This window comes from Thamnophis sirtalis, unplaced genomic scaffold (genome assembly GCF_051295495.1).
Source record: "Thamnophis sirtalis isolate CommonGarterSnake01/CBP01778 unplaced genomic scaffold, rThaSir2_p1.2 scaffold_6, whole genome shotgun sequence".
NCBI lineage: Eukaryota > Metazoa > Chordata > Lepidosauria > Squamata > Natricidae > Thamnophis > Thamnophis sirtalis.
In genome coordinates, this window is record NW_028261386.1 from 101,121,975 (window position 1) to 101,136,101 (window position 14,127).

Below are 14,127 nucleotides of genomic sequence, written 5' to 3' on the forward strand. Positions count from 1 at the left end.
CTTCCTTCCTTCCTTATTATCTGGATTACCACATTTAGGGAGGAAGATTTTTATATTTTCTAGTAGAATTTTACAAACAACATCATTATGCATAGAGGTGGTATTCTACTGGATCGGACCGGTTCTCCCCGCCCGCCCCTCCACCCTGGCTCTATTTCATCCAATTTAGGGACTTTTTTGAGCAAAGCACATGTGTGGAAGGCCTGGCACATGCATGCGAGCATAGTGAGCGCACACGCACATTTGCAAATCAGTAGGGAAAGTAAGTGAAACCACCCCTGATTATGCATTTGATACACATTCTGTTCAGGTGTATACATATTTCAAACATGTCCAAATGTATGGTTAGAAGGTTGCAGCTTAAAGAAAGACATGATCTGACAGTATATACTGGCATTATTTATTGATTCAAAATGTTTCTTGTACATGGTTGTACATCTAGAAACTGACATACACAATAGAGCAACAAAAATGTTAAATTATATTTCAGGTTTCAATGTTTATATTTATAATTATATATATTTATAATTATGTTTATAAAACACTTCATGCAGATTTAATCATTGGCATTTTAATTTTAGTAGATTACGAATAAGGTAGTCCTCAATTTATGACCAAAAATAGGACTGGCCTTTCGGTCACTATGTGCTGCAGTCACTAAGCAAGTCACCAGGTGACTTAACCCAATTTTATGACAATTTTTACTCTAGTGAAGCAAATCTCATGGTTGTTAATCCATCTTCCTCAATTGACACTGCTTGTCAGATTCCAGCTTGGGAAGTTCGCAAAACACAATAACATGACTGCAGGTTGCAGCAAACAGTTGTAAATATGAGCCAGTTGCCAAGCACCTCACCTGAATTGCAATCACATGATTGCAAAGGTGGTCCAAGTGTGAAGATGGGTCTTAAAAGACTTTTTCTGAGCCTGTAATAACTTTAAAGCATTATTAAACAAACGATGATAAGTTGAGGACTAGCAATATTGCTCAGACAACAGAAATCTATCACAGCCCATTAGTTAAGACAAGTGGACTAGTATGTTGAAACAGAATAATGCAGTTTTGTATCTTTTGATTTGCTCTGATGATAGTCACATACAATATAGTAGGAAAGATGTTTTTGACATCAATGAATGCAGAAAGAGTGAATCTATGTAAACTAAAAATTGTCTTAAAGATGAATTGCTGTGTGTAATCATTTTTCAAAACCAGTGGTAATTTTAAAGCTTTACTTGCAACTAGACTTTTAAATTCTATGCCATTTTTTTCTTTGCTCCCTTGATGACACCCATGTGTTAAAATGGCTTTTCCTTTAAAAAAAAACATTTTTTTTTAGAAAAAGGAAAGTATTCACTGGGAACACAACCAAAATGTTTGTTTGAATAATAGCAAATAAGACTAAATTTAGAATGTTAACACAGAACATGAAAATGCTATTAATTCTCCTTCGAATGTTCTTCCTCTTCTGTACTCTTGACCAGATTTGAAAGAATATGAAATATTTTGTGTTACTGCCATATTTGAATGTGTACAATCTTCTATTGATTAAGTTACAATTTGGTATCTTCATTTTCAAAGTATTACAAATACTCTCAACCTATCAAATTTTATTGTGACATCTGAAAAGAATGAATTTTCCTTGGTATACAGTTTATTAGAAGAACCATTGTTTCTTCCATTAGATAATTGCTATATATTTAAGGTATGGTAGCAACCAACACTGAATATCAGTTCTTCACAGATGTTAATGATATGATGGCTATCCTTGGTAATTATACATTGTCATCACACAGTCTTATTAAATTGTTTATCCTCTGAGGAGAGTAGAACAAATTTAATTTGTTGCTTTTGGAACATATTTGGCTATAGATTATTTTAAGTGATTAGGATTTATTGTTTGTAAAGAATAAAATTTTAGATTTTATATTTTGAATATATCACAGTATACTGAATTCAATCTAAGCAAATGTAAAAAATCAGTATCAGTAGATATAACTTGATGGGGGGAAAATTTATTTAAATCTTTGGGGTAAATTTAATGTTAAATGAGATTAATGTATATTTTAAGAAAGTGGGGGAAAGTTATTTCCATCTTTGGGCCTATTTGAGAATAAATGTGTAAATCTCTGAAATCTTGGAAACTTTTAGATTCCACATGTAGTAAATAGAGATCTTTGTAAATCGATAAGCATATTTCATATTTCATTTATTATTTTATTAATAATAAATGATTTTATTTTGACCCCTAATCATACGAGAACCAGTGGAACCAGGGGTGGCTCCTCCCGGTTCTCCCCAGTTCGGGTAGACCGGTTGGTCGGTGAACCCGGAAGTAATTAACTTCCGGGAACGCCGGTACCGGTCCTGGCCCCAGTCTCTGCAAAGCGCCCTTTTGCCGGCGCATCGCAGCTCGCTCGGTCACTCCTCCGTCCGTCCGCACTAAGCCCAGCCTGCCACTCACTGATTGGCTGGAGTCCAGCCAATCAGTGAGTGGGCTGGAGGTGAAGCGAAGCATTTAAAAGCTTCGCGCTTGACCTCTATTTGAAAATTCCCTTCGGACTTCGCCTTCCAGAAGCTTGCTGCTTCCCCCTCAGGTAAGCAACTAAGCCCTGGCGGCAGGACTCGGGAGGCTTCGGGTGGGTGGAGGAAGCCCAGCTTTCACAATGGAAGGCCTTCCCTCACAAAAGCCATGGGCTGGCGCACGCCATGAAGCTGGGGGGGGCAGTAGTGGCGGTAGCGGCCGAAGGCGGGTGGGGGGGTCGGTGGCCTAGCTTTTGCAAGGGAAGGCCTCCAGGCCTTCCCTCGTGAAAGCCACGGGCTCGCGTACGCCATGTGGCTGAAGGTGGGTGGGGGGCAGCCTAGCTTTCGCAAGAGAAGGCCTCCAGGCCTTCCCTCATGAAAGCCACGGGCTTACGTATGCCACACGGCTGAAGGTGGGAGGAGCGGCCTAGCTGCCTGCTCCCTGTTGCTTCCATCCATCGTGACGAGGATCCATCCATTTCATCGGAATGCTGCTGATTCTGCCTGCTTGTAAGTGCCCTGTTTTTTTTCTTTTATTTTTTTATGTATTTTAAAATAATATTTTATTTAATGCACAGAATTTTTTAAAATAGTTTTACTTAAATGTATTGAGTGTAGAATATTTTAAAATGGTTTACTTCAATTTATTGTGTGTGGATTCTTTTTTTAAATTGTCTTAGACTATTTAAAAATAGATTCTATCCAAAATAAATTAAAATAAACCATTAAAAAAAAAATTATACTCAATACTTTGAAATGTATTGTGCATAGAATTTTTTAAAATAGTGTTACTTAAAAGTATTGAGTGTAGAATATTTTTAATGGTTTCATTTTAAATTATTGTGTGTGGAATAGATTGCAATGGTTACAGTATAAATTATTGCTGGTGGATTGGACTAATGGTTACAGTATATTATGGCTGGTACAATAACTTAAAATTGTTACAGTGTAAATTATTGCTGGTGTAATACTTAACAATGGTTTTTAAGAATTTCTTTTATTTATAGAATATCTTTGAACTATGGAATGGAATGAAAAATTTGTTCCACATTTGTTATTTCTACAATAACATATTTTGGACATTATATATCTACAGAGGTAGACATCATGTCTGAAACTGTTAATAATGTGACTACTGATTTCTGGCTCCATTAGTATTTTCAGTGTTGTAATATTTTGACCATTTTATAGGTTCCTGTTAATTAACACAAAAGATGGATTTGTTTCGCCCTCTGCCTCTTTAAAGTCTCTTCTAATGTCCAGTTTTAAAATCATAGAATTATTTGTTAGGAATATAATCTAATGGTTGGGTTGGCAATATATAAATCATGTAATAATGCTATACCTGTTTCGTTAAATCATACTGTAAAATGTGATTGGTTGTTGTTTTCCTCAATCGGCCATAAGAGGGAGCCAGAATGACTGTTAGCTCTCTGTTTGTTAGATGCTGGGCTGATCTGATCTGATTTGGAAGCTGGCTGTTAGAAAGTGCCATGAGCTATTGTAAGTTTTGCAACTGCTAGCAAACTTTGAGTACCAGACTGTTTATATGTTTATGGACTATGTTATTTGGATTATCCCTTAACTGAAAGACATTGATGACTGACTGTCTTAATTGTGTATGATTTGGACTGTTTGATGGACTTTGATACCTTTATTTCCACGAAAGTAAAAGCCTATTTAAACTGCAGTGTCTCTGTATGCTGGTTTGTGTGTTCTCCAACACAACTCTCACAACGCTTCTCTGAACGCACTCGCTCTCCCAACGGAGAGCTTACTTCTACTATGTTTGTTTTATCTTAAGCCAAAACAGATCTATTTCCCACGGGAAGATGCTCTTACATTATAATAATTCCAAAATACTATTGTAAAAATGTATGTATTTCAAATGTTTACTCTTAATCTTTTCATAACTTTCGAAGTTCAAAATCTTATTTAGCTTTTTGCTGTTTATTTTAAATTCTTTAAATTTTTAAGGTTATGATCGAAGTTAAACTACCAGTGTTTTTAAACTTCTTGTTGCAAGGGTCTCTTAATAGTTTAAGAATTGTTAATAAGTAATTTCCAAAAATTATTGTAAAGTGACTTACTCTATGTTTTAAGGAATCATTCCATATAGTATTTTTCGAAACATAAGACACACCTTTTTCCCTCTAAAAAGAGGCTGAAAATCTGGGTGCGTCTTATACACCGAACACAGCATTTTTTTGCCTCCTGAAGACCCGCCCCTTCACCAAAATGGCCGTGCATAGCCTTATGGAGACTTTCAGACAGCTCCTGGGGGCCGGGGAGGGCAGAAATGAGAAAAAAATGGGCCGTTTTTTGCTCCCCCAGCAGCACTCTATAAGCCTCCATAAGGCTATGCATGTATTTTTTTGGATGAAAAAACGGCCTGTTTTTGTGAAAAAGGGTACATTTTTTGCTCTTTTTTTGCCCCCCCCCCGCAAGCCCCCCCCCAAGGCTATTCATGCCTTTTATTTGAAAAAAACAGGCCCGTTTTCATGAAAAACGACTGTTTGGGGGAGGTTTGCAGAGTGCAAAACTTTTTTTTCCCCTTTCGGAAAGCTGTTTAATTAGAGTGGTTGATGAGTTTTAGGTGCTACAAGTTGTCAGCAATTTCCTTCTCCAGCACATGGATAAATATACCTGGAAACATCTACCTACCTACCTACTCTCTCTCTCTACCTACCTACCTACTTACTGTATTTCTCTCTCTATTTTTCTCTTTCTCTATCTATCCCTTTATCTACCTACCTACCTACCTATACCTACCTACCTACTCTCCCCCCTACCTATCTACTGTATTTCTCTCTCTATTTTTCTCTCTCTATCCCTTTACCTACCAACCTCCCTACTCTCTCTCTCTCCCTACCTATCTACTATATTTCTCTCTGTCTCCCTCTCTATCCCCCTACCTACCTACCTACCTACCTACCTACCTACCTACCTACCTACACTCTCCACCTACCTACCTACCTACTGTATCTCTCTCTCTCTCTTTCTTTATCTACCTACCAATCTACCTACTCTCTCTCTCCCTACCTATCTATTGTATTTCTCTCTGTCTCTCTCTATTTCTCTCTCTATCCCTCTACCTACCTACCTACATTCTCTCTACCTACTGTATTTCTCTCTCTTTCTCTCCCTCTCTATCCCTCTACCTACCTGCCTACCTTTTTTAAAAAAATGCCTCTTCAAAACCTGAGTATGTCTTATACTCCAAAAATACAGTACGTGATACCTATTTTGAAAAGCCTCTATGTTGTAAAAATGAAACTTTGATGCAAATGCATTTCCATATAATCTAAATTTCACAATAAATTTAAAGATTGTATTTAGTTTATATTGCTATCTATTGTTATTGAACCAATTTCATTGTATTTAAGTACAATGACAATAAGGATTATACTTATAACAATATATGCAATTATTTCTATTAGTTTATATTGTTTTGTAGCTTTTTTACTTTACATTAATTTTCTTTGTTTACAAATTACCAAATTAACTTAAAAGTTTTTGAATGTACATGTTATTGAAGAACATCATGAGAAAACATGGTATGCTTTCTTTTCCTGCTCTGCATGTCATGATTTATCACAATGCATTTCTTTATTTTTCTTTGCTTCCTAGTGCTTTTCTACCAGGGTCTGCTTTTTTCAGATAAACCAAGTGTTGATACGTTAGTTTTAACAGGAATCGACCAATAAGCTTGTCACCTGAGCCTGACATCATGGATGTGATAGAACGTCTGGCCTAAAATCATCCAACCATTTTACAAGCCTAATGTGGGACTAGAACTCAAAAAATGTTCCTGGTTTCTAGCTTGGTGCCTTAGAAGAAACTGTCCCTCCTTTTTTTTCTTATTAAATTTAGTATACTTTTTTCTAGCAGTCAGCCTCTCAATGTGCAGATCACAGTTTAGATTCCTAATCATGCAGAACACCCATATAGCAATAGCAATAGCAGTAGACTTATATACCGCTTCATAGGCCTTTCAGGCCTCTCTAAGCGGTTTACAGAGAGTCAGCATATTGCCCCCAACAATCTGGGTTCTCATTTTACCCACCTCGGAAGGATGGAAGGCTGAGTCAACCCTGAGCCGGTGAGATTTGAACCGCTGACCTGCTGATCTAGCAGTAGCCTGCAGTGCTGCATTTAACCACTGCGCCACCCTGCGCCACCCTGCAGAAAATATAAATTAACTTGTGTTTGTTTGCAGAGTTATAAAACTCTAACCATAGTAAATTTATCATATATTTGATAATTATAAATGTAGATCCAGTTTACACAATTTTTAGTATTTTAGCAATAACATTACTACTTTGCCCTACAGTTGGTTTTGAAGGCTTGTTGAATGAAAGCTCAAGTCATAAAATAAGATTTTTATGGTGTGAATTCCTCTTTCATCTTGTCTACCATCTTGCATCAGAAATGTTACATGTCTGGCAAAAAAAATGTGCTAAGAGACTTGTAACTTGGAACTGTGTTGAGTGTTTTCCTGATAAACTGTTCCAGGAAACAATGAGATTAGTTGTGTTCTTTGACATGTTTTGAGTGCTGGATGAACACAGAGGCAAAGACATATGAAGGAGAGATAAAAGGCTGTAATGCCAATTGAGGTACTGTTCAGTAACAAATAATTCTGGAGCTGGCTGTTGGATGTTTATTATACTTGTATGCCACCCTATTCCCAAGGGACTCAGGGCGGCTAACAAACAAGTGGGGAAGGGGTAAATACAAAAAACAAGACAGAAACAAGATACAAAAAACAGATTAAAAACAACACAACAGTCACAGCAATTCAAGTGGGGCTGGGAACTCATCAGCCCAAGGCCTGCCGGAATAGCCAGGTCTTGACGGCTTTGCGGAAAGCCAGAAGGGTGGTGAGAGTCCGAATCTCCATGGGGAGATCGTTCCAGAGGGCCGGAGCAGCCACAGAGAAGGCCCTCCCCCGAGGGGTCGACAGTTGACATTGGCTAGCTGATGGTATTCCGAGGAGGCCTAATCTGTGGGATCTAATTGGTCGTACGGAACTGGATTATTTCCATTTTAGCAACAATTATTGACTAGAGGCCAGAAATTGTATTTGTTGCTTTAGTGATGATTTTTCAGCTGTGTTTTATACAAGGGAACATTCCAGCTTTGAACAACTTAACTGGAATTTACGGAAACAATTAAGAATAATCACTTTCAAATCTTAGATGTTCATTCTCAGTATCATACATTCTGATTAATTAGTATACACTGTCTAGAGTTTACCATTAGCTTTTTTTAACTTGCATCCAGAGAATATTTGAAACATAAGTCATGGCAGAATTTTGGGCACTGCATATGCCAAAGAAATGCTGAGAGAGAGAGGAGCTAACATCCTCATAGAGGAATGTTATTATACCGAGTGATGGCAAGGAACATGTAGTGTGGCTTGTGTCAAAAAGAATATAGGATTCAACATCTCTAAGAAGTTTACCTCCTATAAATGATGATCACCTATAAAACCCTTCATGACATACACCCTGGTTATTTATGGGATTGTCTGTCTGCAATACTTTCTACCCAATTGCCGTGTATGGTTGGGCAGATTGGATACCCTCAAGACCCCTTCATTCAAATGTCTTCATGGGACCAAGGAAGAGTGCCTTCTGTGTTGCATCCCTTTCCTCTGAAATAGCATTCCTATAGATGTAGGGATGGTGCCACTTTCTCAGAGTTCTGGAAAGTCCTTTAAGATCTGGCTCAGTTCTCAGACTTGGGGTTAGTTTGTGGAGATCCAGACATCTTTTTGACTGTAATAGCTGTTTCTTTGTTTGGGCGACAATGTTTTGTTACGTTTTTAATAATTTCAATTACATATTTTGATATATTGTAAACCATCCAGACTTATGAGTTTTGGAATGGATGGCCATAATAAATTTAAGTCATCTTCGTCATCTCTGAACTACAATACTGTGATATGCAGTTTTTTGCCATTGGTTAATAGCAGTCCTGTGGAGATTCATATACCGTAAGTCATAAACATGTTGTATGCTCATGGCACATTTCAGCTGGTTTCAGTGACTTTTGTGGGAGACCTAAGTCTTTTGTCTTGAAACAATGATTTACTTAATACGTGGCATTCTGTGCAGCTGAATTCTGTTTACTGACAAGTGGTTTGGTGCATTAATTTAGTAATGCACAAATTCATTTGTTCAAGAATTGAAGGAGCTATAGTAGCTCCTTCAATTCTTGAACAAATGAATCTGGTCTCCATTTTTTTTCCATCTCAACAATCCCATGAGTATGACTTGTACTGAAAATATTCTGTGAAATCAATATTGTATTATTCTCTTTTTATTATGAATGCACATTTTGGCAATAAGCCAGCATATTGAGGAATGAATGTTAATTAATATCCTATATTATTTGATAGCTTACTTTTTCCACTTTACCTTTGTTTACTAGCATTTTTTTTTGCTCTAAAATATACATTGCATATTTATAGGAAAACATTCACACATTAAAACCAAAATATTTATATTCATGTTCAGAAATAAAAGTACATGGGAGAATAGTAGTACAGTCAAATAGCTTTAGATGTATGGATAGCATGTCCTTATCTACTCTTAAAGGTTCTTGGAACTAAATATACACTGTATTTTCTTATATTCATAATTATCTTTTCATGAATTTTTATTCATGGAGTCATATTCCAGTGATTATCATTTAGAATTTTATGAAGGCAATAGATATATGTTTTCCTCAGTTTTTATCAAGCTGCTGATTTTTTAAAGTGGCCTATCAAAAATCCTTATAGTGTCAAGTTGCAGAGGTCAATTTTCTGGAATGAAACAAAAGGTTAAACTCTACCTTTTTCTCACTATACATTTTCATTTTTCTTAATGGAGTAATTGCACTTTCAGCAAGTATAGATCCTGTCAGAAGTTGGCTACTTTTCTAGATGACAAATAGGACAAGATAGCTTCTTTCCCTTGTAAAAGGCTTATTTTGCTACCTGTTGGTGGACTATAAGATAGAATAGTAACATTTTGGGGCTCAGGAATAATGTTATTATACTTTACATTTCAGAATTTAAAAATTGATAAGCCTTTAAAAATTAATAGGGCTCTAGGAACTTCAAAGAAGGTGAATGGGTGTAATGATCTTTAGTGAATTTCATTGTAATAAGAAGATAATATAAACACTTATTAAAACAAGTGTTTCTATACTTAGGAGAGACCTTCTGTTATCTCTGGAAAATTCCAGACACACTTGCTCTGAACGTCATCTGAAGTGCCACCTAAAAGTGTTGTCTATAACATTGGCCAGAATATAAGTTGAAACTTTCTGAAAATGTGTGACTAACTATAGAGTAGATCATCACAGAATTTATTAATGTATTACATATTTTCTGTCTTAAAATTTTGTAACTGATCCATGAGTGTGTAAACGCTTTGCAAGTATTTGTCTCAATGAAGTGTGTTGGTTGTAAAAGTGTTACAAAAGAAGAAGAGATGAATTAGAACATCACATATGAGACAGATAAATGTTTTTCTTCATGTTAAATATTAATATTTAATTAAAAGAGAAAAAGCAGGTAAAATAGCTCATTGAGGCTCCATGAAATATTTCCTGCCTGGATGTAAAATTGCTAAATGAATTTGCACTAGATTGTTACTCAGAAGCTGAGGATAGTATGTGATTTGACTTGACACACTGAATTCAGAATATAAGGTTTCTGCATTTCTCTTAGATTGGCATCTGGGTTGATCAAGTCTTCTGTCACATTATATAGTAGTAAGCATGGGTACCATCTGAAATATTGTAAATTACATATATGCAGACCCCATTAGTATAATTTTTGGAGGAAAAAGCACATAAAAAGATTTGTATGTTTTGTATTGAAAGAATCTTTCCCAAATACAAAATCCAACAGTTGAAATTATAGGAAATTCTAAGTGCACAGTTTAAGCAGTATTCACATTGCATGTTCTAAATTTTGTATTTTTTGCTTTACAATGTATTCTTCATATTTTTACAGTACTAAAATGTAGACACCAAAGCCAAGCTCACATAGGTAACTTTCATTGGTCTATATAATATACAGTACTATCTGGTGTATACTGAAAGAAAATCATGCCTATCACAAAATTGTTGTACTGGGCTTCAGAAGCAGTTCAGCTATAGTTTTTAAATAGTTTATTCTTAATCTTTTGGATTCCTCCAATTTAGTAATCTACTGATTAATTAAATTGACTTATTGACTCTTTTAGGATGCTACCTTTAATATTTAGAAATATCACATAATCTGTCTTTTAGTCATGCAGGATTTTTTTTCTGCTTCAGAACTTGCTGTGAGAGTTCTGTACACTACAGAATCAAAAGTTCTCTGTTCTGAATATTTGTAGGTCAAACAAATTACATTAATAGCACTGATAAAATAGTGTACTGTAAGTTGCTTAGATTCACCTGATTGAATCAGCATTTCTTTTATGAATACATTATTTAAAAGTTGTATTTAAGTATTAAAAACAGTTGAGATTGATCATTTAGAAATAAATGACAATTAAAGAAATAAATTAGCTTATACTGATATATTAATAAAAATATAGTGTCTTAAATTTTCCAACTCTGGTATTTAAGAAAAAAGATACATAATATATATCCTACATATGCCTTACATACTGCAACAAAACAAAACTCATAGGGAGATTTAAGATAGGAACCAGTACTATAGGAGTAGAGATGATCTAGAACAGTGTTTTTCAACCTTGGCAACTTGAAGATGTCTGGACTTCAACTCCCAGAATTCCCCAGCCAGCGAATGCTGGCTGGGGAATTCTGGGAGTTGAAGTCCAGACATCTTCAAGTTGCCAAGGTTGAAAAACACTGATCTAGAAAACATTCTTCTGGTTGCAGAATGGTACAGGTAGTCCTTGAGTTACAACCATAATTGAGCCTCAGCAAAAAACATCATTAATTGCAGTCATATGACCACAAGACACTGTAAATGACCATAAATGCTGACCAGTTGCCAAGGGTCCAAAATATTATCTCGTGACCTGGAGTGGGGAGCTGGATGTCAGAACTTCAAAATTAGGTCATAAATCCCTTTTTAAGGTCCATTGTAATTTTGAATGGCCACTAAATGAATGGTTGTAAATTGAGGACTACCTGTCTTTTTTTTCCTTGCAGTTTTTTTTAGCAACATTTTTGGAAGTGGTTTGCCTTAGTCTTCCCCTAGGGCTGAGAAAGAGAGAGAGATTGCCCCAAAGTCATGCAGCTGGCTTTATGCCCAAGGCAGGAGTAGATTCACTGTCTCCCAGCTTCTAGTCTAATGACTTTAGCCACTACACTAAACAGGCTCTCATACATTTTTACTGTGATGAAAATATGTTTCTTTTAAAATGTCATGCTGATATTCAGGAGAAAATTGTAGAGTAGGAAGTGGCATTTAATCATCAGATCTAATCCCCATGCTTAGTAGGAAAAAGCTTCCTCTAGTGAATCTTAACTACTGGTTACCCAGACATCTGTGTACGTTTTTGGCAATAGTACCAAGTTGGGTTACCATTGCCTGCTTTGGAAATTTTTCAACTTTCCTGGTAGCCTACAATCCTGGGATTTATTGGCAGTCTGCCTTGTATGCACTAATCAATCCAACTGTGCTTAGCTTTCTTTGAGATATGCCTAATTTTTGAAACTCCTCTTGAGCCCTACATAGAGCTGACTTTCATACGTCATTGTAAAGAAAAATTAAAGACTACATTTTTCATTGATATAGTTGTATTATGTATGAGCGTCATTGAAATGCTGAACAAATGGTCAGTGGCCCAGCTTCTTGGTATGAGATATTCATGTCTCCAAAGCATAACCAATGAATCCCATGATGATGAAAAAGAAGTAATTTTTTTTTAATTGTGTTAACGCTTCAGTTAGCTTTCACTTTCATAAAAAAGTAAAACAAGAAAACATTACACAGAAATATTGCAGATTAAAGCTTCTATAATATGTGAAACAGTTATATTTCAGGTATATCTTAAAGAAAGAACATGGAATTTGTAGTTTCCAAATATATTCATGAAGTATATTGGCTATTTATTAATGATTAAGCACCTTGATAAATGTTATAAATGTATAAATATGATAGGAAGGTAGACTTTTCTCATTTTCTGATTTATTAATGTTATAATGCATATTTTTGTGCAGGTTCTGGGTGGATCGTACCATCAAAGTTATCCAGCTACAAACTTTCAGGACTATAATAATTGGGAGTCCCTGATGAGAATTAAAGAAGGGCTGTTAAGGCAAAAAGAAATTGTGATTGATAGGTAAGTATATCTATTGTACCCTCAATTTGCTTCAGATTTGCCTTGCAAAGCAAAGCAGTCCCTTATTTTGCCATCTTTGAGTAGTGGGCTCTGGGGCTGTTTTAGGTAGTAGAAACATATTTAGAGTTCTGGTATATAACTGTGTACCTTTATATAACAATATAGCGGGAGTTATATATACCTTGTGTATATAACTTATGCACAATTTTGTATATGGTTTTTTAATTTGTATAGTGGTAATTTTTCTACTTGTTTTTCTACTTTGTAAGCCTTATAAGAAAGATGGGTGGCATAAAAATAATAAAAAATGAATAAAATAAATGTACTCTAATGCTGAATATTTTAATCTCTGGTTACCTTTGTTTGTCAAAGCATAACAAAGCTCTGCATTAAACTACACTGATATATAAAAAGTATTATTGTTAAATAAGATGTAATTAAAATTGAACAGTACTATGGAATTGGTCCATTTCAGTTTAAACCAATAAGCAATTGTCAATGTGTTGTTTCTGAAGGTTTATGTAAAACATATGATGCAACATGGCTGCTTATATTCATATTTATTAATGGGACCCTGTGTAGTCTTTTCTTAATTCACTTTTTTATGGGTCCAGCAACCGACCTTTTGGTGTACCTAGGTATTCTTTGCTTTTCTTAATACTTGCATGAAGAAAATCACATAATAAAAACAAATGCATATGATTAAGTATGTTTAAAAAAGTGACATCCATACTGAAATCATTATGGCAAAGGTATACCTTTATATAGATTTTGGGCTGTGATTAGCATTTCCTTGATACAACAAGATAACCACAAATATACATTCTCATTCTCAGCATTACTTCTGTTTGCATGGATTGATTGAAAGATAAAAACGGTTCATGACTCTTTGAAGATAATTCATTAAGAAATGTTGACAGTTTAATTGAAATTGTTTATAAAGCACCAACATTAGATGACTGTAATAAAGGTGTGAAGCCACGGGAAAGTTCCTGTTCCCTTCTGCCTAACTGCTATATGATTTAGTTTTGCTTTATTTTTATATTGCCTCATTATTTTCATTACTTAGCAATTATTAAACACTACATTTTAACACTAGAGGGAGTAATATTTTCTTACATGGTTTTGCATAGTATTACATTTGTGCCTTGCATTGGCTCTCTTGAAGATAACCTACACTATGCAACTACTTCTTTACAGTACTTTCAATTGTTTTGACCTTGATTGGCCATGGCATATTACACATGTCTACTGAAGTGTTCGTGCTAATACTGGCACTGTTTATTGGCAAGGATTACCTAG

General features: G+C 35.4%; 1 protein-coding gene across 2 annotated transcripts in view; it reads left to right on the top strand.

Moving 5' to 3' along the window:
* The window catches only part of CEP85L (centrosomal protein 85L), a 113,552-nt gene that overhangs the window by 73,309 nt on the left and 26,116 nt on the right, over window positions 1-14,127 (top strand). For both annotated transcript variants that reach the window (XM_087718569.1, XM_087718568.1), the window contains one exon: window positions 12,704-12,825. In XM_087718569.1, the coding sequence (XP_087574695.1) occupies window positions 12,704-12,825 (122 nt within the window). The remainder of the gene's footprint in view (window positions 1-12,703; window positions 12,826-14,127) is intronic.